Source organism: Cimex lectularius, unplaced genomic scaffold (assembly GCF_000648675.2).
Source record: "Cimex lectularius strain Harlan isolate CLEC.00 unplaced genomic scaffold, Clec_2.1 scaffold131, whole genome shotgun sequence".
Taxonomy (NCBI): Eukaryota; Metazoa; Arthropoda; class Insecta; order Hemiptera; family Cimicidae; genus Cimex; species Cimex lectularius.
Window position 1 is genome coordinate 538,260 of NW_019392685.1, and position 26,510 is coordinate 564,769.

Genomic DNA, 26,510 nt, shown 5'->3' on the forward strand with positions numbered 1-26,510 from the left:
TGACATTAATTAGTAATTAACTGTGTTTATCGTTCCATTACTAATTTTTTAAAAAATTTAATATCCTGATTAAACAGAATTTGATCAATCGTCCAGTGCTTGCACCCAACGATTGTTATCAGCATGGAGTGGGTAAACTCACCGTTGTATAAACACAAAAAATGTACTTAATGCCTTTATCAGTCGTTTTTATCTGTCACAGGTAGGTTTTATACGCAGGGTTAAAAAAACATAAAATTATCTAGATGTTAAATATGATTTCCAAAATAAAACAGGCAAGTACGTACGAATTTTCCATGTTGAAATATAATGTATATTTTTCTTAGCCTTGATTACACAAAGAATGAACTATGCTCGTATTCCTTGTCTTCCTGTCATACGCGAAAATCGGCGAAGGCATCAGGCACGCTTGCATTTACAGGAATTTTTATATAAACTGTAACAAGGCCGGGTTGACAGCGCTGCCCAAAATTGAAACTACCGTAGGTCCTTTGTTTGTAAATAAAATATAAAAAAATTTAATGGTTTTTTTATTTTAAAGGTGTCGGAAGCTGTTTTTAGTAATAATGGTGTGACAACGCTGACCGGTGTTTTGTATGATAATGTCGAAATTTTGGATGTATCAGGTAACAGAATTAGGACATTGAATTGGACATCGACAGGGCTGACGCATTTCAATATTTCGAGAAACCCGCTGTGGAAGGTGACCCGCTTGGATGCGCCAAACCTTAAAGAAATCGACTTGTCGAGCTGCGGCCTGAGCATGTTGAATGAGAATTTCTTCAATGGAACGCCGAGCCTTGTTGAACTCCATGTGAGCAATAACCCGCTAAAGAAAATCGTCGACAACAATCTGCACATCCTGATCGCTAACAACTGCCGTCTAACTGGCATTCCGTTCATGCCACAAGTGCATACTGTAGAAGTATCGGGTAATCCGTATCTCACATCAATCCTCACGACGAGCTCGATGAAAGTCATAAAAGCTTCTAACTGCAAACTCTCGTCAATCCATCTTAACTCTGCCCTGAGCTATTTGGACATTTCTAGAAATGAGATAAGTGAGCTTAAATTAAACGACAACATCGAAGTCTTAATCGCTTCCTGGAATTTTTTAAGAAGTATAGACTTAGACAAAGACACGTTGAAAACAGTTGACCTGTCAAACAACGTACTTAATAGGATAAGTGTAAAATTGCCTTCCCTCGAGAGTTTGGACCTTGCGAAAAACCCAATAATAGAATTGAGGGTTTTGTGCAATTCCTGCCACCTAGACTGTTCGTTCTGCCAAGTGAAAACATATTCATTTTACAGGGTGAAATTTTTAAATTTATCTTATAACAATTTAGAAACTGTCGAACTGGGCAATGTCGAATCTGTTGACTTGAGACATAATCTTATTAAAGAGTTTTCAAGCGACGCTGATTTCTTTGATTTGAGACACAACGTACTAAGAGATGTGGAAAAAGTCAGCGTAACAGGTGTAGGGTATGTAGGCGGGAACCCATGGCCCTGTCATTGTGATACACTGAAGCGGCTCAGGCCGGCTTCGAAGGACGTAAAGCTCTGCGAGCTAGCATGGGATGATTGTTACGCAAAGGTGAAGAAAAAGGGCAATCTTCAGCCGTTCGTCATCGGCTTCGTTGTCCTGGTCGTACTCGTCCTTCTGATTTACATCATCAGAGTGAGATTTAAAATAATACGAAACAGAGCTCGCGATGAGGTGACGCATGAAGAAATCACGACCATCAACAGAGCCGATCCGGCTGACGAACTGCCCAGCTACGAGCAAGCCCTCCGCATGGCCAAGCCGGACTGGACCTCAAGGGAAAGTTTACGCAGTAGCAGAGATGAAAGACAAAACTGACAATCGTCAATTTATTATATTATAAATATTGCCTACACATAATTTTTCTACCTTAGAAAAAGAATAAAAGAAATGCAGCAATAACTTCCTAAAATCATATATTGAATTATATATATACATACATACGCATTCCTTATACATTATATTAATATATTTGAGTCGAATATAATTCGTATGACATGCATACAACTTTCTGTAGAAATACAATACTTATGTACACATTATGAAATACAGTTTAATACAAAGTATAGAACACACATGTACAAATGTAAACATAAACAAATTAATTGTATAAATTATGACTATATGCTCATACTCAAATGTGTATGTATGCGAGCATATATTATTTTGTTTTATGAATTATATATTTTTCATAATAGTGCATCACATCACACACTATTACTCAAATAACACACACAAGTGTATGTATGAATATACATATAAACGTGTATATACTTAGACACATGCTGTGTATGTGTGCAGCATCACACATTAGCTTTACTTTACTTCCTAGCTTTTATATCTTTTATAAATATAATTATCAATTATAATTATTGTTTTAATTCACTAACTAGGCGGGTTTTTATATTTTCAGTCTGACAAAAATATTTTATTATTTGGCATAGGCCTTTCTCACATTCTGCTTCATATTTTCTCAGGTCTGGATATTCTTTAATCCAAAGTTTATGATTAAAAAAAAAAAGAAGAGGAAGACTTATATAATTTAAAATTAAGTAAAAAAAAAGACAGTCTCAAAGATGCTTTTATTAAATTATAATTAGTTAAGTATGTACAAACTGGAATGGATTTTATTAATAATAAAATAAAAAATTCACCGATTGAAGGAACGTTTTGCCTCTCTCATGTTCTTTTCGATTTCGAACTGTCTCAGGTCTGTACGTTGGAGGAAATCCTGCCTTTCCAAGTAGCCATTTTTGCCCTTGTTGTACATCTCGAGGTCTTCGTCGATCCCCTCGTCCTTCTTGAACCTGTCCCAGTCTAGCTTGCTTTTTTCCAGTGTGCTCAGCTTGCCCTTCTTGCCGAGCTGGCCGAGGATCGATGCGATGCCGCCCCGTCCCCGGCCGCATCCCCTGGTCGAAGACTGCGCCCGTTGGCACTTGACGTTCACTTCCTTCTCGACTTGCACCTTTTCGCCGGCGAAGTCGAACACTTGGGTCACCTTGACCTTAGACGCTTCTGGTTCGGTATGCTCAGAGTTTTCTTTCTCATCCGTCAAACCAGACACCCTACTATCCTCCTCCTTAACCTTTTTACTTTCAACAGGTTTCATAAATTCTAAAACAAAACAATTTAAAATTACAATCATCACACAATACATTCTTATAATTGTATGTTATTTATGCTATAACTAATTATAATAATAAACTACTCACCGGCCCATAGAGCATCAGATTTCTTTTTTAGCTCTTCCACCGATTCTTTCTTTATGGTCTCTTCTTCATTATTTTCCTTTTCTTCTGCCTTCCTCTTCTTGCTTTTTTTAGCCGATGACTTTTTGCGCTTCCGGCCACCTCCTTCAGTGCTGGCGTCTGGCTCTTCTTCGCTGCCACTGCCCGATTCTTCAGACACATCGGACACGCCTAAAGGTCAGGGAATTTACATTAGATTATTTTCAAAACTACCGGTTATACAGCAATTACCTTCTGGCATGTAATCCTCATCCTCGGATTCGCTATCAGACGGAAGTTCACGGTTATCAGCCATCTAGCAATTTAATTTATACCTAAAAACACAAATAATAAGCAACAGAGTGCAAATTATAATTTAAAAAAAAAATTAACATGACAGGTTATTGATAAAAATTATAACCGTTTACACAAAGGAAACGTTATCAATTGTCAACAATGTGAACACCTTGTAGGCTTGTACGAACTTGAGTTAACCATTTACAAATACAAAATCATAGTGATCATGAATCATGGTAAGCCAACAGATTGAACTTTTAAAATTTTAAATGCAAAGTGGAAGAATGACAAGTAGGTCGGAAAGTGTCTGTTTACAAGGCAGAATTTTCCCATAGGGTTTATTGTTTGTTACTGTCATCATGTTTTTCTTCAACATATTTCACGTTAATCAATGCTAGTGTTTTACAATCAAGGTGAAGCTTATCATCCCGTCTTAGTGTTGTTACCAAGTCGGAACTTACACTAAACACGAATATGAGTTTTTACGTTTTGATTTAATTTAAAGAAAAAGAAGCCGGCTTCTTTTAAATTCGGCAATATTTGGTACAATTGATCGAGGTTATCGCTTTTTGCTTTTGCCCATGATTTGACTAGACAACGTGGTCTTTTTAATGAAGTTGTGTTACTAAAGAAAGTAGAATACTCACCTCGGTTTTCTTCAAATCTCTAAAACTCTGGAATTGACCAAATGGGCCGTTTATGGGAAAACTAAACGAAGACAAAGAACAAAAACGTCTTTGAATGCGATTTTGTTATGTGAAAATGCCGACACGGAAGGCAGCCCCGGCTCAATAGTCAATAATGACCGTAAAAAAAGTAAAACTCAAGTCGATAAAGAATAAAAACACTCTACCACCTTTTTCCTTTTTTTACAGTTTATTGTTAATTTGATCAAAATCCGATTTTTTTTAATATGTACATACTTTACTTATTTATAAATTATTTGTACTATCGATTTCTGTAATATTTATCATAGCATACTTATCGATTATCAAAAACACTACATTCGATTATTTTTCCGCAATTTTATTAACAAATTAAAAATATTCTTGTTTATTATAATATTGGTGAAATATTTGAGGTAAACTTTATATTTTCTAAAAAAATGCTTTATAAACACTAATTTTCCCGTGTTTTGCATCGTTGTTTTAATTTATTTCAGACGAATGGTATTGCTCTACTATTTAATGTTGTGGTAATACCTGAAATATACCTGTCAGATAATACCTGTCATTAATACGTAAAATTTTTAAACTAAGCTGGTTCTGTAAGGTTTTAAAATGATCATATTTGAAATGTGACAAAGGGCCGTTGTCACGTAAGGCATTGTCATGTCATAAGAAGATTGATATGGGGCAGAACCAACAATATTTTAAACATTTTCATGATATAAGAACATTGCATTGTCATATTGTAAGAATATCGAGATGACACATAACTGCCTACATTTCAAACATTATCATGATATAAAAACATTGCATTGTCATATTGAGATGACACAGAACCACCTACATTTAAAACATTATCATGACAAGAACATTTAAATTTCAGGCATTGTCATGTTATAAGTACATTGGCATGACAGAGAACAACTTTCATTTCAGACGTTATCATGAAATAAAAACATTGAGATTTCAGGGATTGTCATGTTATAAGAACATTGAAATTTCAAGAATTGCCATGTAATAAGAACTTTGATATGGCACAGAGCCAACAATGTTTCAAACATTATCGTTATATAAGAACATTGTATTGTCATATTGTAAGAATGTTGATATGTCACAGAACCAACAACATTTCAAACATTATCATGACAAGAACATTGAAATTTCAGGCATTGTCATGTTATAAGAACATTGATATGGCACAGAACCAACAACATTTCAAACATTTTCAAGCCCTAATAACATTGAAATTTCAAGCAATGTCATATTGTAAAATATATAGACGTGGCACAGAACTACCTACATTTCAAATATTATCATTATATGTTGTGTTTAGCGACCGCTAGTTAATGATTATTTAGATCTTGAGATGGTGTGGTATGGGTTTAGAAAAACATTTTCTTTATGGGCCTGGGGTTTATAATCATTTTTTAAATTATACAAATACATGTATGATGTTAAAATGAATTTATACAATGATGTACACAATATGGAAATTTTAGGTTTAATGAAAATATTTGTACTCACTCAACGTGTGGGTTTTCTGTGTAGATATGTCATCTCAACATGACACACAACCATGACACATCTACAAAGAAAACACTCACTTCGAGTGAGTACAAATATTTTGATCAAACCTAAAATTTCCATATTGTGTACATCATTGCATAAATTCATTTTAACATCTTACATATATTTGTATAATTTAAACAATGTTTATAAATCCCAGGCCCTGAAAATGATCTCCATAAAAATCAAAGCGTTGGCGCGACAAAGATAATGTTTTTCTACACCTTCATCACACCAAACCTCATTTCACGATCTCTAAATAATTATTATCATGATGTACAAACATTGAAGTTTTAGGCATTGTCAAAGCATTAGTATATTGTCATTTCATATACATGATACTGTAAAATTAATATTTCTTCATCATCATGACATTGCCATCGATGTTTAAAAAAACACATCATAGTGCTGGTTGGTTCAAAACGTCTCGCCAATTATAAAATTTAAGAACTACAAGTTTGTATATTTGAATTTGAATTTTTTATGATAATATAAAATTAACTTAAACTAACTACCTCCTAATAAAACTTTTTTATATATTAAAAATAGATAATTAATTATAATCTTTTATACATTTATATATATAATAGAGTAATTGAATATTGTAATTAACAATTTCTTGCCTATAAATGTATAAAAGATTATAATTGATTATCTATTTTTAATATATAAAAAAGTTTTATTAGGAGGTAGTTAGTTTAAGTTAATTTTATATTATCATAAAAAATTCAAATTCAAATATACAAAATTGTAGTTCTTAAATGTTATAATTGGCGGGACGTTTTGAATTTCCCGCTAAAAGGCTTCAACAGGCCCGGTGTTATTTTGAAGGATAATGTGCTTTATTTTTAACATTATTAAATGTTTATTAAGGTCGAAAATATTTAATTTATGACGGTTCGGTTGATAAACTAATCGAATAAAGAAAAATAATTAATTAATTTTTTAAAAACAGCTGTTTTTCGTTTCAAGTCACCATTGCAACACAGCTGAGTCTCAAATTCATAACTTGTCAAACACTTACCTACCGTTCCACAAAATTACTCGTTGAAGATGTTATTGGGGCGTTTTTATTTTTAAAATCCTGAACTGTGGACAAGCTAAAGCGCGGAATAACGTTCAAAAAGGGGGATAAAAAAGAAGAGAGCCGTGATAAAGAAGAAGAAGAGAAACTAAGGCGAAAAAGGAAAGGACACAAAAATCCAAAAGTGGGCTGAGAGTTAGTGAGAGGACAAAGGACCACCCCCGATTCGCCGGGGATTATGATCTGATCCGGATTATGTTTTAAAAAGTAGATTATGCTCGTTTGCCGGAAGCCGGGTGAGAAAACGCGTCGGTTGATAACGCGAAGCGGCCCGAGCCGAGGGTAAGAAGCATTCCCCTCCTGGCTCCTCATCGACGCAGACACCCAGATCGAAAGGATCTTCCAAAATTGGCCTTTACCAGCGGATGGAAAGTTCGAACTCGGTCGGAAATAACATGTCAAGGCTGTCTCCTTCTGAGGTGAGTGCGATTTTTTTGTTATAGTCCCAACGACACAAGCACAGCAAAAAAAAAGGTTCAACGTTCTAACATCATGATGGTGTCCAAAGGGCACGGTTTATCTCTTATTATCTATAAATTCAATTGCACAATTCGAATATATCTCTAAGAGAGTTTCGATCGAGCACGGTTTCAACTGTCAAATTTAAAGTCAAATTTAACATGAACATGCTAGCTTCAAAATTATAACCTGCACCCTCCTGTCTGAACCCTTACCATATAAACTTACAAATATCCACCTCCATGTCGGACCTAACCCTTAAAAACTACATTTAAATACATTATTTTAAGCTTGCTCTCAAAACATAAAGTTTATAGACAACACTAGTATGAGTTCGTTGATCGACCTGCAGATAATCTATGTAGGATTCCAATCTGCTTTAAAATAGGTCCTGTTGATGGCACTATAAATTGTCGAAAGCTTGGTGAACCCAGTATTTAGTCTTTTTTTCACCCGTCTAATGACCTTTACGAAGATTGGAACCCTACAAACACAAGTATATTTAAAATGTCTTGTCAAAAAGTGTAACCTCCAGCCATGTTATAACGATTTCAATGAACTCCAACATTAAACGATTGATGTATATGCATAAAAATCGCAAAACTTTGTATAATATGACTTGTAGACGCAGTTTTGACGCTTTCAGCATGTTTTGCTTGACGGACATGTAATCTTGAATAACCCTTGCATAATTGTGCAGATAAAATAAATTTATCTTGCGCAAGTTAAAGTGGTCTTTTTTTAAATATGTCATTCATATTACTGCGCCTAAAAATTGTTTTCAAGTTCTTGAGAAAAAGCATCCTACGGCATAACAAGTAGTCATTGTGTAAAGAAAAGTGTGTTGCCCTGAAATGTGACATTCATGGTCCAACATGCTTCTCCATACCACAGTAGTTGAAATAATTGATATGTTTTGTCGTTTCACTTTTTGTGAAGGATGCTTCTAGTAGTTTGGTGAGTAGAATCTTCCTTTACCAAACGTAAGTAGTAGGGTTAACCAGTTTTTTAAAACATAAAATGGTATTTTTTGAATGTTTTAGACATGATTTGTAACGTTAAACCGTGTCAAGATGGTGTCAATACGTTTATGAAAATTACTTCAACTTAACTTGACAAGTTACTTTCAAACGTAATTACGTCATGAGTTCGTTCGAAATGGTGTTGTCATGAAACTTTAGCCCGTTTCATATTCTAGTACTCGTTAAACAGTACAAAAAATATTGTATAGATTAGAAAAAATTACTTTTGAGCAAATTTCTTGACCCAAGATAGGCTCATGGGCTAGCTTCGTCAGTAGTGACCTGACCGTGTAAAGACCGTTCAATCAGGCTGTTTACGTGTGAGCCTCATCAACAATGTGATATAACTGTTTAAAGACCGTTCAAAAGGCTCGTGTGCATGCGGTTCATGACCTATAATCATCAGCATCAGAAGCAGCAGCACATTACTGTTTCAAGACCGTTTAAAAGGCTCATGTGCATGTGGTTCATGACCTATAATCATCAGCATCAGAAACAGCAGCACAAACTGTTTAAAGATCGTTCAGACAGACTAATTTTCATGCTAGTCATGTGTGAGCTTTGTCAGAAATGTGTAATACAATGTATTTTATTATATGAACAATTCGTTCATTATTATACAAAAATTGAAATAGGCGAATATCACATTTTTTTACCCATCCACCTCCCCGCCGTACCTAAGGGAGACCCCATACCGGCGTGCTTTGTCAGAAATATGACGTCACTGTTTATAGATCGTTCACATAGGCTTATGTATCAATTTTTTAAACATAAAACGTAGCGAGCCGTCTTGGGGCTATTTCACTTTGATTCAATACGTCATTTATACTTTGTATGTTTTATTTATTTATTTATATTTATTTTTTATTTTATTTTATTTTTATTAAGGTATGATAATTTTATTTTGCTTTATGGTTTCACCTATCTTTTTTTATTCACTTGTTAATTATTTATATTTAATTTAATTTATTTTAATTAATTAATATTATTTAGTATACAATACACATATATCAATATGTTTTGCTTTTATTTTGCTGTTTTTTTGTTGTTTATATTTCTTTGAGTTTATGTTTTTTAGAAATGCAAACAATTTATTTAGGCTTGTTGACTCGCTTAGGATTTCTTTTAGGCCTTTTTGGGAGGTTGAATACTCTGGCTTTTTTTTAAAGTTGACATTCAGTTAATCTATGTTCTACAGAAAAGATGCTGTTACATTGTGGAGGTGTTTCTCTCTTCATGAGGTGGTCATGTGTGTATCTGGTGTGTCCGATCTGTAGCCTGGTCAGAGTAACTTCTTGCCTACTTTGTCGGAAGGACGACCTGACAGGATCTTTGATGTTTCGTATTTTATTGTCTATGATGTGCCATGCTTGTTCCCAATCTGTCCATAGTTTATGTTTTAGGCGTGATTCTAAATCCCCACGTGGGTTGCTCTCACTGGAATTACTTGTGTTGCTTTTTTTGTTTGAATGTCAGCTTGAGCATTGCTTTGAATACGTATAAGGATGGGCTATTTTGATATTCCAATTTTTGGATTTGTGAGGATATTCTAGATAAGTGAGTTTTCAGTGAAGATATGTTTTATGGCCAGTAATGCAGACAAGGAATTGCTGCAAATAACTATCATTTTTGTTTTGCCTGTAAGGATGATTTGAGTGCTTTTTTATTGTTAATAATTCTGCCGTAAAGTTTTTACATATTGATGGAAGTTTAAATTTGCATATTTGATTCGATAAATAACCGCGGCTCTTCGGTCTATACATGGTAAAAAATTGTCCATATATTTCTCTTCGGGATGGAATTTCAAAAAATCTTTTTTTAAATTTTTTTTATTATTTTTACTATTATTATTATTTTTTAAATGTAATTTAAAAGGTAGTGAGCCGTCTTGGGCCTATTTCACCTTGATTCAGTACATAATTTATTTCTTTGCCTGTTTTATTTATTGTTTTCTTTTAATTTTATTTTATTATTAATGCAGGATAATTTTTATTTGTTTATTTGTTTCATTTTATTTTGCTTTATTCCTTTACCTATCTATTTTTATTCACTTGTTTATTTATTTATGTATTTTTTAAATTAATTAATTAATTTTATTTTAAATACACATATGTTTTTTAAAAATATTTCTTTGAGTATGTTTGTGTGTAAATATTTTTAGAAATCCAAAAATTTTATTTAGGCATGTTGATTCGTCGCTTCTCGATCTCTTTTGGGCTTTACGCAAAAAATCCTTTCTTAGCGGCTATCCATGTCAATTATAGGAATGCATTGTCGAAATTTCAGCCCTCCAGATCCAGCGGTTTGGTCTGTGCATTATCTGTCAGTCAGTCACGGAATTGTTTTATACATATAGATTTTTGAATTGTCATGACATGTACATTTCATTACTTCATCATCTTTCACAGACCTTTCAATTAGGCTAATGTTCATATATTCATGCGGTACATGCGTAAGTTTCATCAGGAAGAGGACTATTTAAAGACCGTTCAAAAGGCTCATGACGTGTAAACAATATGACATCATCGTTTAAGGACAAAAGACCTTTCAGTAGGCTCATTTTCAGACGGCTCATGTGCGAACTTCATCAATAATGTGTGCTGTTAAGTGACCGTTAGTTAATGATTATTTGGAGATCGTGAGATACGATCTGGTGTGACGTAGGTTTAGAAACGTACTTTCAACACGATACACAATAATGTTACATCCACCCAGAAAACAAACAGTTTGAGTGGGTACAAATAGTTCGATTAAACCTAAAATTTCCGTATTGTGTACATCAATGTATAAATTCATTTTCCCATGTTACATGTATTGTATAATTCAAACAATCTTTATAAATCCCAGGCCCTGAAGATGATCTCAATAAAGATCAAAACGATGACACATTGTCACGATAAAGAAAATGTTTTTCTAAACTCATTAAATTCACTAATTTCGTGGTCTGTTTGACCAATTAATGTATTACAATTAATTAAGGTTTTTAGTTGAGATAAAAATGGCAAAAAGGAGGGAAAATTCACGAGGTGCGGTTGAGATGGGAAGTTGGTGTCGGAGTGGATCGAGGTCACGATAGCTCAAGTGGTAGAGCAGCGGCGTATCAAAGGGAAATCGTGGGTTCGAATCCCGCTCTTGCCATTGACTTTTTTATCTCAACTAAAAACCTTAATTAATTGTTTTTCTAAACCTAGTCACTCCAAACCGCATCTCACCATCTTCAAATATTCATCAATAATGTTACGTCATCGTCTAAAGACAGATCAAAAGGCTCATGACGTGTAAACAACAATATGACTTCATCGTTTAAGGACCGTACAAATAAGGACAAGTTTATGTAGTTTTAGGTGTAAATTTTAGAACAGGCATGATTTACATACGTCATAACGTTTATGACGTCACTGCTTAAAAGACCTTTCAGTAGGCTCTTTTTCATAGGGTTCATGTGCGAACTTCATGAATAATGTTACGTCTTTGTCTAAAGACCATTTAAAAGGGTCATGTTCATTCATGCGGTATATGACGTTTGAACTTCATCAGCAGTATGACGTCAATGTTTAAAAACCGTTTAAATAGGCCCATATACGGTTCATGGCGTATATTTTTGCACTGTCATGTCGTTAACGATATGTTTAAATGTTTTTTGATGGTGTAATGTCCTGTTGGTCGTTTCGTTTGTTTGTCAGGGTTGTCTGACTGTCCGCCCATCCTCGGCTACTTTCCACCTTTTTCTTCTTTCCACCTCCATCCGTCCATGTACGAATTCCGTCCCGAGGACTTCCCACCTCCGTTAATCCGCATATTATCGGCTGGAGGGGGTTGATCGATAAGGGAAAGGATAGATGGCAGGGCGCCGGCTGCGTTGTCCCTCCTCGTCCAGTCACCAGTGTAACCGCGGCCAGGGTGCAGTCAGCATGCCCCAGACACCCAAGTGCCTCCTCCCCCCAACACTCGGATAAAACGAGATGGATTACAACAAAGGTTCTTGTTTTTTACTTTTTCTCTTTTTTCTTTTTCCATATATTTCTCTCCCAATAAAAATGGTTACACTCTTTCACAAGCCTGCCGTTGGGGAAAAAAAGACACAGTTGAACTTTCTTTCATCGTTGTTGATCGTCAATCAAATAATGAAACGGTCGATGATTTTAACGACTAAATAAGTGAAACGAAAATAGAATTGGCTATGATCCAGGTTGATTAAGAGCAAACTTTGGTCTTTTTGACTTACGTCAAATTAACAGTTGTCATGTTCAAGGGCGAAATAATCACCTCTGTTCATTTCAATCGTAAGAATCGCACGTGATAATTGCTCGGAATGTCGACCCGTGGATAACTGCAAATTTGGAACAATTCTGGACAAACTGTTTTCAAATTTCTTCTTCAAATTTATCTTTCTACTTTCTTGGGTCGTTTACAAGTATTGTTGAGGGATGATCAAGATCAAGGTTAATCATGGACTAGTTTCTGAGCAAACTGTCATGCTTAATCACTCTTGCTATCGTGATCATACATACCTCTCTATAATATTAAAAACGTGTTGGCTGAAGTGTGAGAGAAAGAAGGACCTATACGATTTTAATGGTGTAGAATGAGAAAAATATAGGGAGAGTGTTTTAATAGATTTTGTCACTATTTTCTCAGTTGAACTTTAAGAAACAATGTCATATTATACGTTGTTGGAAAGAGGAACATTTTCTCTACAAAATAAGCATAATATATAAACAGTTGTTAGTAGTACTTATTTTAATCCGTGAGTTAGCTACTTAGTTTATTGTTTTGTTAAATCCTGAAAGATTTAAAAGCTAAAAACGGATTAAAATTCCCGAAGTTGTGGAAGTATTTTTTTATTATAAGATTTCTTTGGCCGTAACTAGAGTAATGAGTAGCTCTTAGAATTTGTTCTTTGCTGACGGACCTGGTAGCGGTAGAATGAATTTTCATACAAATGCCTGATACATTTCCGCAGACTTTTGGGCAAAAAAGTCAATCACTTGGACAGGAATATCAGCATTTCTTCTCCCATATGGACGGGGCATAAAACATTCGGGTTACCTCGTCACACTGAACTGGTCACGTAAAATGAAACAGACACTCCAAGAAACAGACATTTTCATCTGGTATGAAGCATATATGATTACTCAAATTTTATTAGACATTATTGATAGGACGTTTAGAGATGTTTGTAATTACGATCGTGCATTTCCTAGGAAAAATTTTTATACTGGGTGGTTGGTGAGTTTCGACAGGTTTTACCAGTCAGGAGGCAGGAAGCAAATTTATCAAGCTTAAAAACTAGTTTGTTCAGGAATAGCTTTTCAGCAATTCATATTGTCCAATAATATACCGTAAAAAACTTGAAATACCCCAGGAATGTTAGCCGGTTATTTAAGCGTTTTATCCATTAGATTTATATGAGGAAGAATGAATTACCAAAAGAGCAGCTAGAAAAGATGAAGTTAAAAAAAAATCAAACATCTTTGTGTAACGAGACCCGTTTGATAGAAAGAAAATTTAATATGACAATTCTACGAAGAAGTACTTCCTAGTAGGAATGAATTTTGCTATCTATAAAGAAGCCAAGTATTGCTAACGTATATATATTTTTCTTTTTTATTGTTTTGATACATGTAAACCGTAAAAATGCTATAAGAATAAAATTGATATGAAAAACATGGTAGGAGTGGTGAGCCTTATTTTGAAAAATGAATATGACCACTTTTCAATTTTCACGTGGCCATCGGGCGTCTCAGTCGATGGGGGAGGATTATCTGGGTTAGTGGTGGAACTGAGCTGACGGACCAAGTCATTGGGATGTGTGGAAAGGGATAATTCCATCAAGCTTTTCGCTACTTCTGGAACAAAGGGAATATTAAGGTCTCGGTGTAGGTGAGGTTTGATATTTAATAAGTAGCTTTCAATTAATTAAGGTTTTTAGTTGAAATAAAAAAAGTCAGTGTCACGAGCGGGATTCGAACCCACGACCCTCGGCTAGATACGCCGGTGCTTTACCACTTGAGCTATCGTGACTTCGATCCACTCGGACACTAACTTCCCATCTCAACCGCACCTTTTGAATTTTCCCTCCTTTTTGCCATCTTTCAAATGTCGTGTAATCTATTTGATTCTCGGCGACAAATGGCGAGTGGGTCGAAGTCACGATAGGTCAAATGGTAGAGCAGCGGCGTATCTAGGCGAGGGTCGTGGGTTCGAATCCCACTCGTAGCACTGACTTTTTTTTATCTCAACTAAAACCCTTAATTTTATTGAAAAATATTAATTGGTCAAGCGGATCACGAAAACTAGTGAACTTAATAAGTAGGATTAACAATTTTTCTTAGGGCTTGATTGGAATCTTTGGATGCGTCGAGAGTTGGAATATTTGGTTACCCTCCAGAGTTCGATGCCATAAGTCACTTAAGTTTGATAACCATGGTATATATTAATCTTTTGTAATTAAATGTAAGTTTGGATGGTCTGTCGAATAGTAGTGATTAAAGTTTGTCTGTTGAGATAGTTTCGTTGTTATATTGTGTGCGGTTTCCAAATAATTCATTAGTCCACGTGGAGCCCCAAGTAACGTCATGTTCGACGGGGTAGTGAAATCCCTTTAAAGTAATTAGGTGGTTTATACGTTTGTGTGAGGAGTGAATTGGCCCTTCGTTGCAGTTTTTTTTTTTTTTTAATTCTTCACGTTTTGGACCAGACGTCGAGGCACTGCAAATGGTTTTGAAGGGTTTTGTTTGCAGTGACCGGATCTTTATGCGGGGAAAGGATTGCAGTCAGCAAAACCGGAGGGAATTGTTTCTGGAAAGATTGGATATGTCGAGTAAAGGGGAAGTCCAAGTATGTTCCCTTGAGGGACGTCAGCTTGAATAGGATATATAAAGGATATCGCTGTACCCTGACTAAGTCTGAAGTAATGGCCTGAGAGGTATGAATTTTAGGTTAAAGGTGCCTCCAGACATGCGCTTCGCCGAGCAAAAATTTCCATGCTCGTTAATTGTTGGTTTTCTCGTCCTCTTCAACGTATTCGTGAAGCAGCCGAACTCAAAGCATCACCACATTTGGCAATCAACTGTTATTAATTATTTCTATTTACTGGTATTTATTTTTTAATAAAATTTAATTTTAATTTTAATTTAATTTAAATTTAATTTTAATAAAATACGATTCCTAACTAGTATAGATGTATTAATGAAATAACAACCCTTGGAGTTCCTCGATTTGAACGAAAAATTTAGAACGCTTCCCTTCCAAATTATAAAAATCGGAACGAAGTTTTCGATGCGTTGAAACGGATCGAAAGTAGATACTTCTAATAGGTCGTTACAAAGTCTGCATAAATTAAGTTTTATTTAAATGTCAGTATGAAATGTAAACATGAAAATTATTCCTCAAAATAGAGGCTATAATTATCAACTATTTTAATCCATCTTTCTGCCAGAAGTTGGATTTGGTGGCGATAGTAGTCCTTGGTTTTCGAGGCGAAGAACTCACATCCTGATTTGACTTCCTCGTAGTTTTCGAAGTTCCGGCCTTTCAAAAAGATGCCATTGACAAGAAAAGACCATAGACGGTGCGACGTCAGGGATGTAAGTAGGGTGGGGCAAGGTTAACACCCTTTCATTTCTGAAACTATTTCTTTGGCCAAACGCGAACGATGTGCAGGAGCGTTGTCTTCTGAAATATCGCTTTATCCCGATAGAGGAAAGCAGGGTAAAAGCCCATATAATCTTTCGTGTTGTTCACGGTAAAGCTCTGCATCAATAGCCCTACTATCTGGTTTCCAGTTCAAAGTGCAAAACACCCTCATAATTCCACCAAACTTAAAGCATAATAGTAAAGGTGAAAAAACCAAATTGTTTTTCTACTGTCAAGCTTTCGGCTGTATTTGAAGCCTTCCTCAGGCTACTATCAATGTTTCATTACAGATACATATATATATAAAAAAAAAAAAATAATAATTCAACAACATACTTGAAAAACTATTTAAAAAACTTTGCAATTAGTCCGGGCATGTGGTCCTGGATCATTCTACCCAGACCACTGGGAGAGATAACAACGTGTTATCTTTTTCCCACAACAATGATACCAATGGCTTACAAAATGTTTTAAAGTCAGTAGAAAGACAAGTTGGTTTTTTAACCTGCATGGCTTCATCCCTGATCTCTTTGCTTTCCTATTTACGATTGAAGACCGATACTATACTCAACGACAAAGCATAATATTTTTTTCTAAGTTGGCGAACCTCTGTTTGAACCTCTTGGCCTTGCGCTACCCACTGTTTTCGTTGGATAGGGTTTCTTTTTTAAATATCCATTTTTCCATCGCTCTTAAAATTATCATCCAAAATCTATCGTCTTTTGCATTTTGAAGCAAACTTTTACAGATAACGTTGTTGAGCTTGGGCGGCTGACTAGTCATGGGGATCTGATCTGGATCGTATATTTCGGACATTAAGATTTAATTAATTAATTCCGCATCAACCACCACTGAAGGGCGACCAGAGCTCATCTTGAAGGCTGTTGTTCAGAAACCTGAACCAAAACTCTGCAGTGTGTAAGATGAACGACATTTTCGCCTTCCGCTGGACAAATTTCCTCGGCTGCTGCCTCGCACTTGTCCTTTTTTTTTGTAGTGCCTCAGTGGCTAAGTCCATTTTTAAGCCGCTCATAGCAGCTAATTCTTTTGCGTCAGCACATATCTTGGAGTCGTAATCAGAGCTCTGCGTTGATTAACTTGACGTTTTGATTTTGTTGCATCCGTGACCATTTTTTCATTCGACATTTTTACATAATTAAATAAAGAAACAGTCAAAGCAAACAACGACGCATTGTTTACATCAGATTATTTTTTATTATTACATTTAATAAGTATTAAAATGGAAAATTTAATATCACAAATTGAGTTTATCTGCTATTTGTCTACCACTACACAAAACAGTAACCGCAGCTTCACTGTTGTCCTTCACGATTGGTAGAAGTTGAGGATTCTCACGGCACTTGGCGAATATTCCCTGTATACGCACAAACTGGGTGGTTGGACAAACCCCGCATGTGCACGCTATTTGGCTAATATCAAGACGAGACCACCTTGAGATCCAACTGAAACAAGAGCATGGTCGTTTCGAGTCCTGTGCGATCTCGAGATTTGACACCTTAAGGCTTAAGGTAGTAGGTACTGAGTGGGATGCACTTCAGCTTCCACAGGAGGCCCGGGTGCCAAACCCTGTCCTGTGTGATCTCGAGATTTGGCACCTTAAGGCTTAAGGTAGTAGGTACTGGGAAGGATGCACTTCAGCTTCCAACCCTGCAAAAGGCGTGAGCAGTGTCAAGGAATACACCCGGACAACACTGGTTTTGCTCAAAGGAGCGAAATGACGTCCACAAGGCGATGTCATTGATGGATTGGAGGGTGTAGGGACTTAAATCCAAACTAGTGACTCGGAATAGTTTCTTGGGATCCAATGATAATAGGGTATAAAGGTTTTTATAGGAGTTTCTCGAGAATTTTACTCATTACATGACGGATAGGGCGGTAATGTTTATTTTATGTTTTTGTGTTTTGAAAAGAAGACAAACTCCAGAAAGGGAAAAAATGCAGAGTAGCGCCGGCTATGACCTAGCTGTTTGCCGGCAAACAAAAAGCTAATGAAGTTTAGCCCATAGGAACTGTTTTTGTTTAGAGCCTTTTTTTAAGTATGAAACGCGATGACACCACCATTTTTCCTACGGCTTTCCTTATCAATCTTAAAAATTCGGAGCGTCGCACGTAATAGCATTATGCAATTACACTGCCGGGTTCCCGAAAAAAAGCGAACCTCGCCGCCCCCTTTGTCAGGCTCGGATGGCCCCGGTTATGGAATTCCGGTCACGTCAGCTTCCTCAGTGAAAGTGGGCTGTTTCTCTGAGTTAAACGAAAACCAAAAACAAATATTTGACTTGGATTTTTTGGGCGAAGGGCTCGTTTAAATGTCCGCAGAATGAAATTTAAGTTCGGCCTATCGTGATGACATTTGACATTTACCAAATGCCATGGGATCTGCATGAATGCGATATTACCTCGCACAACAAAAAATAAAGTTTCGATCCTTCACGAACATCGACCCGTTGTCAAATTTAGAGTAGATTTTGTCACGTAACAACGTGAATTATTTGTATTTGGCGATTCGTTTCTTTCTCTTCTGAATCATTTAGATTGAAAATAGATGTCATTAACGCAGAAGAATATTTAAATTTTTTACGATACGAAAACAACCTCCCTTTTTTACCCAGAAATTGGGTTCACTGCTTTAAATTAAAATATAATAGGCGGATCAATCCGAGATGAGGAAATTATAGTCCCATATAATCAAATTACACTTTCACCTTAGGCGATAATATTGATTCGACGTGATATTTGAGGGTATCGATACTGAAAATAGATAGATCGTGTGTGGATCTTTACAATTGGTAGTTTTTGTTATACTTTTTTTACGACTGTATCATTTTAGAATTGATATGTATAATCGATTTTTATGGTAAATGCTCTAGAGTATGTTATAGTGTATTGATAATTACAATCCATGTTTAGAACCGATGTTTTACTGAATCGATATTTATAATCGATATTTTTGTGTACGCATATATTCAAAAAGGATACCGTAGTGTATCGATATTTATAATCGATGTTGTAGTGTATATATACTCAGAATGTATTTTAGGGTGAATCGATATGTACATTCAATATTTCTGTGCGATAGCTGACGGAGTAGTTCGTAGAATGGAAGTTATAGTATATCGATATTTATAATCGATGTTGTAGTGTATATATACTCAGAATGTATTTTAGGGTGAATCGATATGTACATTCAATATTTCTGTGCGATAGCTGACGGAGTAGTTCGTAGAATGGAAGTTATAGTATATCGATATTTATAATCGATGTTGTAGTGTATATATACTCAGAATGTATTTTAGGGTGAATCGATATGTACATTCAATATTTCTGTGCGATAGCTGACGGAGTAGTTCGTAGAATGGAAGTTATAGTATATCGATATTTATAATCGATGTTGTAGTGTATATATACTCAGAATGTATTTTAGAGTGAATCGATATGTATAATCATTGTTTCTGTGCATTGATTAGTATAACTGAAGGAGCAATTCGTAGAATGAAAGTTTTAGAGTATCGATATTGACAATCGATGTTATAGTTTTTCGATTTTTAGGATAGTTTTCTAGAATATGTACAGACAGAATATTATATTGTAGCGATATTTATAATCCTTGATATATGGTATATAATTTTATAATCGATATTACAGTTTCTCGATTTTTATATTAATTTTCTAAAATATGTACAGAATGGATGTTATAGTCTGACGATAGTTATGTATATGAAAAATCGATGTTATTGCGTATACATCGAGTTTTAGTGTTTAAACCTACAGTCGATATTGTAGTTAATCGCCTTTTATGGTTTATAGATTTTTTAATCTATGTTATATTTAGTGAATAAATGCAAGTTAGTATAGCGATATTTAGGTTTCGTGTTATAATTTATTGATATTTCAGGATATCGATGCTGTTAGATCAGTTTTACCTAGGTATCCATCCAACTTTAACCTAGATACTTTTTGTTTAACCTATTTAACCATCCCTATTATAAACTATTCTAACTAACCGGTTGGCGTCATTTATCACTTATTGATTTCACTTTGAGCTGGGTGGGCTTAAAATCACGCAAGTCCTTGGCCTGAAAAAAAGTCCGTACTTTCAGTTTATAAATGTGTTCTCTTTCGGTTAGGTTTTTGATTTTTTGTTTTCTGAAATCTAAAGGAAGACTCAAAAATGGCAAATTCCCGCCTTGTCATTTGTAGGTTTTCACATGTGAAGCCTTATTTTGTCCAATTAGACGGAAATAGAATGTAAAATAGGTCATCGGGGTCCGCTCGTTCTCGCTCTTTTTCCTCCTATGTTACTTTTTCTTAGAATGTTTGTTTTAGTGTTCCGTTTGTACGATTGGTTTTGGAGAGAATAAAATAAAAACGATCGTATTTAATATATTTTGTAATTTTTATTTTCCTGGTGGGCCAATTTGTTCGTTGAAGATGTGTGGTCTTTTACTGGAACACTTCTTCTAAGGTAAAAACGTAGGATTAAATGTCCAAAGTATGTCGATTTATTTGACCCGGTTTGTAAAATTGCAATATGTCGCATAAGGTTCAATCTGAATAAATATCAGCTGAAAAACAGAAACACTTTGCACACCGTAGCTGCGAACGGTCGAAAAGCTGAAAAAGCACAGAGGGCTGAAAGAAGGGGAGTTATAAATCGATAAGAACGAAGGTCAGGGAATACCAACGGGGGTCTCCCATGGATACGAGGGTACACACGGAATCGAGGACGGTGGCTTACACCTCAGTCTCTCACCCTTCTACGAATATGTATATGCACAACTACACGATCAAAGACGGTGATTACACGAAGGCGATTTACACGATGATCAAGGAACAGCGGTTCAACGACGCGGTCATGATCCTCAGGAAGCAGTTGGACAATAACGAAAACTCGAGGGCTTGCCTCTCCCTCCTCGCCTACTGCTACTTCAACACGCAGGATTTCATCAACTCGGCCGAGTATTACGAGAGGTTGGCCAAGTTGGTCCCGAACGAGACGGACTACAAGCTGCACCACGCGCAGGCCCTCTACCAGGCCTGCCTATACGAGAAGGCGATGAAGGTGCTCAGCACCATCACGGATCAGAGTTACCACAACAAGGTGACAAAGCTAAAGGCGGCGATCAAGTACGGCGAGGAAGATTTGATAAGTGCACGGGCCCTCTTGGAAAACAGTGCCGACGATGAGCCGGAAACGGAGATAAACCACGCTTGCATACTGTACAAGGAAGAGCGATATCAGGAGGCCCTGCCTCGGTTCAGCACGGCACTTCTCACCCAAGGCTACGACCCACATTTGTCGTACAGTCTCGCTTTGTGCTACTACAAGATCAAGGATTATTCGCAGGCTGTAAAATACATAGCGGAGATCATGGAAAGAGGAATCAGGGAACACCCGGAGCTCGGGGTCGGCATGGCGACGGAAGGTATAGAGTTCAGGAGTGTTGGCAACACGATGGTCCTACACGAGACGGCCCTCATCGAGGCTTTCAACCTGAAAGCTGCTTTGGAGTTCAAGCTGGGCAACCTTGAAGCGGCCCGAGAAGCGTTGACAGACATGCCGCCCAGATCTGAAGAAGAGCTGGACGCGGTCACCCTCCACAACCAGGCCCTCATGAACATGGAAATGCGGCCCACGGAGGGTTTCGAGAAGCTGCAGTTCCTCCTTCAGCAGAACCCCTTCCCGCCCGAAACCCTCGGCAACCTGCTCATACTTTACTGCAAATACGGATACTTCAACCTGGCCGCCGATGTGATAGCTGAGAACCAGCACTTGACCCAGAAGTACCTCTCTCAGTACCTGTACAGTTTCATCGACGCACTCATAACCCAGCAGACGTCGCCGGACGACGCGTACAAGAAGTTCGAGGAGATCGCCGTCCGCCACACTGAGAGCCTGAGGAAAGCGACGAAACGGGTCCAAGAGGCGCGCAACTCCCAGGACGACGCCGCCGCCAAACGAGCAGTCGCAGACTACGAGGAGACCCTCGACAGTTACATCCCCGTCCTCATGGCCCAGGCGAAAATATACTGGGATCTGGAACAGTACCACCAGGTCGAATCCATATTCCAGAAGTCTGTAGAATTCTGCAACGAGAACGACACATGGCGTCTCCAGGTGGCCAATGTGCTCTTCATCCAGGACAACAAGTACAAAGAGGCCATAGGCTTCTACGAGCCCATAGTGAAAAAGTCGTACGCTAATCTTTTGAACGTGAGCCCAGTCGTGCTGGCCAACCTGTGCGTCTCTTACATAATGTCCGCGATGAACGAGGAGGCCGAGGAGCTGATGAGGAAGATCGAGAAGGAAGAGGAACGCCTTCACTACGAAGAGCCGGACAAGAAGGTCTTCCACTTGTCCATAGTGAACCTCATCATCGGGACCCTCTACTGCGCCAAGGGCAATTACGAATTCGGCATTTCCCGTCTTATCAGAAGCCTTGAGCCGTACAACAAGAAGCTCTCGCCCGACACGTGGTACTACACAAAACGATGCGTACTCTCCCTTATCGAAAACATGGCCAAGAGGATCATCTTCCCGACCGATTCGTTCTTTCAGGACTGTCTGGACTTCCTGGACAACTGTGAGGTGTTCGGAAAAGACGTGAAGACGTCAGTCGAGAATCCGCTGGAGGACGTGGCCATCCACGAAGGTAGAAACACGGTCGCGTATGAAAGCAGGCTTTTGAAAGAGTTGCTCGTCCGCGTCAATATTCCCAACGCGCTTCTCTAACCGAATAATTCACTAGTTTTTCCCCCAATTTCCAGACGTACGGACGGACGGCGTATGATCCATAAAAAAAACTGTTTTACCCTTGTCCACTTTTCTTTCAAATAAAATATGGCACTTAAGTTTAATAAAAACAAAACAAATAAAGTCATCCTGGATGGTGAGAGGTGGGAGGTAAGTTCAATACAAAATCATTTTAAAGGCACTGCATTTTTTTTAAAATGTTAATATATGAACAGCTTGCACCATTTTCCATATGTTTTTCCTGAAGCAATCTTATCAATTTAAAATAGATTAGTCAATAGATAAATAAAAAATACCTTGACACACCTGTGGTACTTTCCAAGCCATACGCTTTGCTAGTTGGGTATGCCCTATTCTAATTCTAGCCAAAACTACTTAATAACTTGTTTCTTTTGAAAAATAAATTATTTCTACAGTAGCTTTATCATTACACTAATCATCACATCCCGGCACAAAGGTCAAACTGATCTATTGGAGGGTGTTATTGCATTGAGCATTAATCTTGGCAGAGATAAAACTTGACACAAATAAGTTAATACTTGAGAAAATTATATATATTTCATGATGCTGAAATCATTTCAATAATCAAAATTAGTTTTTTTGAACCTGCAAAATGTAAATTTCATATGCTATGACAACATAAACATAATTAAGGATATCTTTGGCAGTTTCTAACAAAAAACTTGACAAATAAATACCCTCTCTCTCCAGACTCATCCATAATAATTTCTAACCATTGTAACTAAAACCAACTCAGGACTTCCCTGACCTATATAACCAACTCTAAACCTTTATCCATCGCTCAAGTAAGGGCAAACAGCACCAATCATCTCAATAATACCCTAATCATCTATAGGTTAGAACACCTCTAAACAGTAGGAGCAGAAATCATTCCAAACCATTTTATATCATCTTTATCTAGCATGTATCTAGTAATTACTGATAAACCCAAACTGACTTTATCCAGTTCTTCTTACCAGTTTTAATAATAGTTCCAAACCACACCACAAAACTGTTAAAATAGTTACCTTAGACTTCCCCCACCCTATCGATTTCTAGATGACAGACAATCCAACCCTATCAATTTCTAATAAGTTCTCACTAAACAGAGCCATTCTTAGACTTACATGACTCCATCCAACACTATCCATTTGTAACAAGTGCTCACTAAACAGAGCCATACCTAGACCTCCATGACTCTTCATCCAACATTATCCATTTATAACAAGTTCTCACTAAAGAGCCATACCTAGTCTTCCATGACTCCCCATCCAACACTATCCATTTGTAACAATTCTCACCAACCTGAACTATACCTTACCTTCCCTAACCAACTCTATCAAGCACCTAATCTCTATTCCTGTCCAACAATATTGTACTGGCAGTTCCTGGCTATCTACATCCAGCATTCTAACAATTCCTAACTATCTCTGTCCAGCACTCTGTCCATTTCCCACAAGTTCTGAGCAAATCCAACTTAGATTTCCCTAACTATGCTTATCCAGATCCTTCTTATAATTCCTAACAATTCTGATCCATATCTTCCAACACTACTAATTCTTATGTTGTGGATGAAACTAGAGTCGATCGTTCACTTATAGGCAATCCAAGAAATTTTTAAATAGTTGTCCTATATATTTTTCTTTGTCTGTTTCCAGAGGAGATTGCAAAAAGAGTTGATGTCATTGATTAAGGAGCCGCCACCAGGTGTTGTTGTAGACAGCGATCAAGGAGAAAATCTAAGCTTGTAAGTCCTCAAAATTAACTTGCCAAAGGCATCTGCTGATTTTTGTATTTTCCTAGATGGACTATAAACATGACAGGTGCCGAGGGCACGCTATACGAAGGTGAGCGTTTCACGTTGCAGTTTAAGTTCTCACCCAAGTACCCATTTGATTCACCAGAGGTAGGTGTTTTTTTTTTTTTTTTTTTTTTTGTCAAAACCTTGATTGATGCTATGGCACTTATTAATCTCCCCCAGGTGACATTCATTGGGCCCAACATCCCAGTCCACCCGCACGTCTACAGCAACGGTCACATATGCCTTTCGATCCTCACCGACGACTGGTCACCGGCCCTGTCCGTGCAGACAGTCTGTCTGAGCATAGTCAGCATGCTGAGTAGTTGTAAAGAAAAGGTAAATTTGTACTGTTCGTTGTATTTTCATATATTTTAATTTTTTTCCTTTTCTGCTATTTAGAAGAGGCCTCCTGACAATTCATTTTATGTCAAGACTTGCAACAAAAATCCGAAGAAGACAAAGTGGTGGTATCATGGTTAGTACAGTTCTTTTTCTTTTCTTAAATTTTTTATTTTAATTGATTAATTATTTTGTAGATGATACAGTCTGATGTGACCGCATGATCTTCAATCCACGAAGTCACTCCCATCAGCTTCTCTCTTCTTTTTTTGTTTTTAATTATTTTTCTTTTTTAATTCTTATTCAAAGAGCGTTTTCTTTTTCTCCCCCACCCTAACTCCCCGTTAATGAATTCCGTTTTATTTTGTTTTTCTTTCTATGTCATAGAAAAAAATAAAATATAAAATAGAAGCGCAGCTCAAAAAAATAAAATAAAAAACCCACGATAGTTAGAAAAATAATAATAATAATAATAAAAAAAAGGTGTGCCCTCTCCATGGAGGCAGCAAACGAACAGGCATGGCGAGTGTTGACAGCGAGCGAAATAAATTATTAAAAAAAAATTAAAACTATTTTAATTTTTTTGTTGTTTTGTTTGTATATAATTTTTTTTTTTAAAATTGGGGGACATTTTTTTTTTACATTTTAGAAACTGAGAAAGGACTCCTTTAAAAAACAAACAGAAAAAAAAGTGCAATTAAAAACAAAACTAATAGTTTAATTTTTCTATTGTTTAAATATATATTAAAAAAAATTGCACTTATAATTTTTTTTTGTGATCGCTTTGTACAAATAGGTATGATTGTCGACAATAGTGCAAATTATATATTGTCGTTTTGTAATTATTAAGGGTTTTTTGTCAATTTATTTATTTTCCTCTATTATTATTAGGAAAAAACAAAACAATTATTTGTCTTGTACAAAGGTGTTAATGTTCCATAATGTATTATAAGATTATTTGTATTGAGTAGTGATAAAAACGAAAAATGATTTTTACAGATTGTGACATATAGAAGGTAAGTATATACGTATAAACAAAGCTGTATAAGAATTTTTCTGTTTTCCCCCCGAAGAGCAGATTTAAAGGAAGTTAAAACTTGATTAACATAAAAACTAACAATACTTTGTAATGTAGTACTTTATTAGACTAACCAGGGGGAAAATATACAATTTTTTTGTTGGATTAAAAAAAACAAAATGAAAAGAACAAGACGTCCAAACATTAAATTGCTTAGTGTACACGAATTATAATATTAAAGGAAGAAGAAAAAAAAATGTTTTTTCTTTTTTTTATACTGTACATTCAAAAATGATCAACGCCTATGGTCTTAGGTAATCGGTAGTGATCAAGATGCCGGCTTAACATTTTCAAGAAATAAAAGAAATATACAAAATCCTCTATTGTTGATTTTTTTAAGAAGATTATTATATACTTTTATTTTATTCCATTTTTTTAAATTAATAGTTGTTGTTTGCCTATTATTAGTGATGGTCGACCACGGTGTGTTCGAACTGATCCAAAGATTTGCAACCGAAAAACAAGATTTAAATTGCACACGCCTCATTATGATTTCTTATCGTAATA

The 26,510-nt window shown here is 36.3% G+C and overlaps 4 protein-coding genes across 6 annotated transcripts; 3 read left to right on the forward strand and 1 right to left on the reverse strand.

The window, feature by feature from the left end:
* The first annotated feature begins 111 nt into the window (after window positions 1-111).
* Window positions 112-2,711, forward strand: LOC106663106. The gene is made up of 3 exons (XM_014387683.2): window positions 112-202; window positions 327-482; window positions 542-2,711. The coding sequence occupies exons 2-3, from the start codon at window positions 351-353 to the stop codon at window positions 1,865-1,867; spliced, it is 1,458 nt and encodes a 485-aa protein (XP_014243169.1). The 5' UTR covers window positions 112-202; window positions 327-350; the 3' UTR covers window positions 1,868-2,711.
* LOC106663107 (craniofacial development protein 1) lies at window positions 2,613-4,536 on the reverse strand. The gene is made up of 4 exons (XM_014387684.2): window positions 4,221-4,536; window positions 3,529-3,611; window positions 3,262-3,468; window positions 2,613-3,163 (listed from the first exon to the last, which is right to left on the reverse strand). Exons 2-4 carry the CDS (start codon window positions 3,590-3,592, stop codon window positions 2,700-2,702), a joined length of 735 nt encoding a protein of 244 aa, XP_014243170.1. The 5' UTR covers window positions 3,593-3,611; window positions 4,221-4,536; the 3' UTR covers window positions 2,613-2,699.
* LOC106663108 (ubiquitin-conjugating enzyme E2 W) lies at window positions 3,738-25,506 on the forward strand. 3 transcript variants are annotated; one of them, XM_014387685.2, is made up of 7 exons: window positions 12,260-12,350; window positions 22,800-22,935; window positions 24,444-24,532; window positions 24,589-24,691; window positions 24,767-24,922; window positions 24,986-25,061; window positions 25,123-25,506. In XM_014387685.2, the coding sequence occupies exons 2-7, from the start codon at window positions 22,873-22,875 to the stop codon at window positions 25,134-25,136; spliced, it is 501 nt and encodes a 166-aa protein (XP_014243171.1). In that variant the 5' UTR covers window positions 12,260-12,350; window positions 22,800-22,872; the 3' UTR covers window positions 25,137-25,506. The 3 variants fall into 3 exon arrangements, with proteins under 3 accessions (XP_014243173.1, XP_014243172.1, XP_014243171.1); XM_014387687.2 differs by lacking the exons at window positions 12,260-12,350; window positions 22,800-22,935 and adding an exon at window positions 3,738-3,809; XM_014387686.2 differs by lacking the exons at window positions 12,260-12,350; window positions 22,800-22,935 and adding an exon at window positions 6,768-7,310.
* On the forward strand, window positions 19,721-22,849 carry LOC106663105 (tetratricopeptide repeat protein 30A). The gene has a single exon (XM_014387682.2). It carries the CDS (start codon window positions 20,728-20,730, stop codon window positions 22,762-22,764), a length of 2,037 nt encoding a protein of 678 aa, XP_014243168.1. The 5' UTR covers window positions 19,721-20,727; the 3' UTR covers window positions 22,765-22,849.
* Window positions 25,507-26,510: the final 1,004 nt, after the last annotated feature.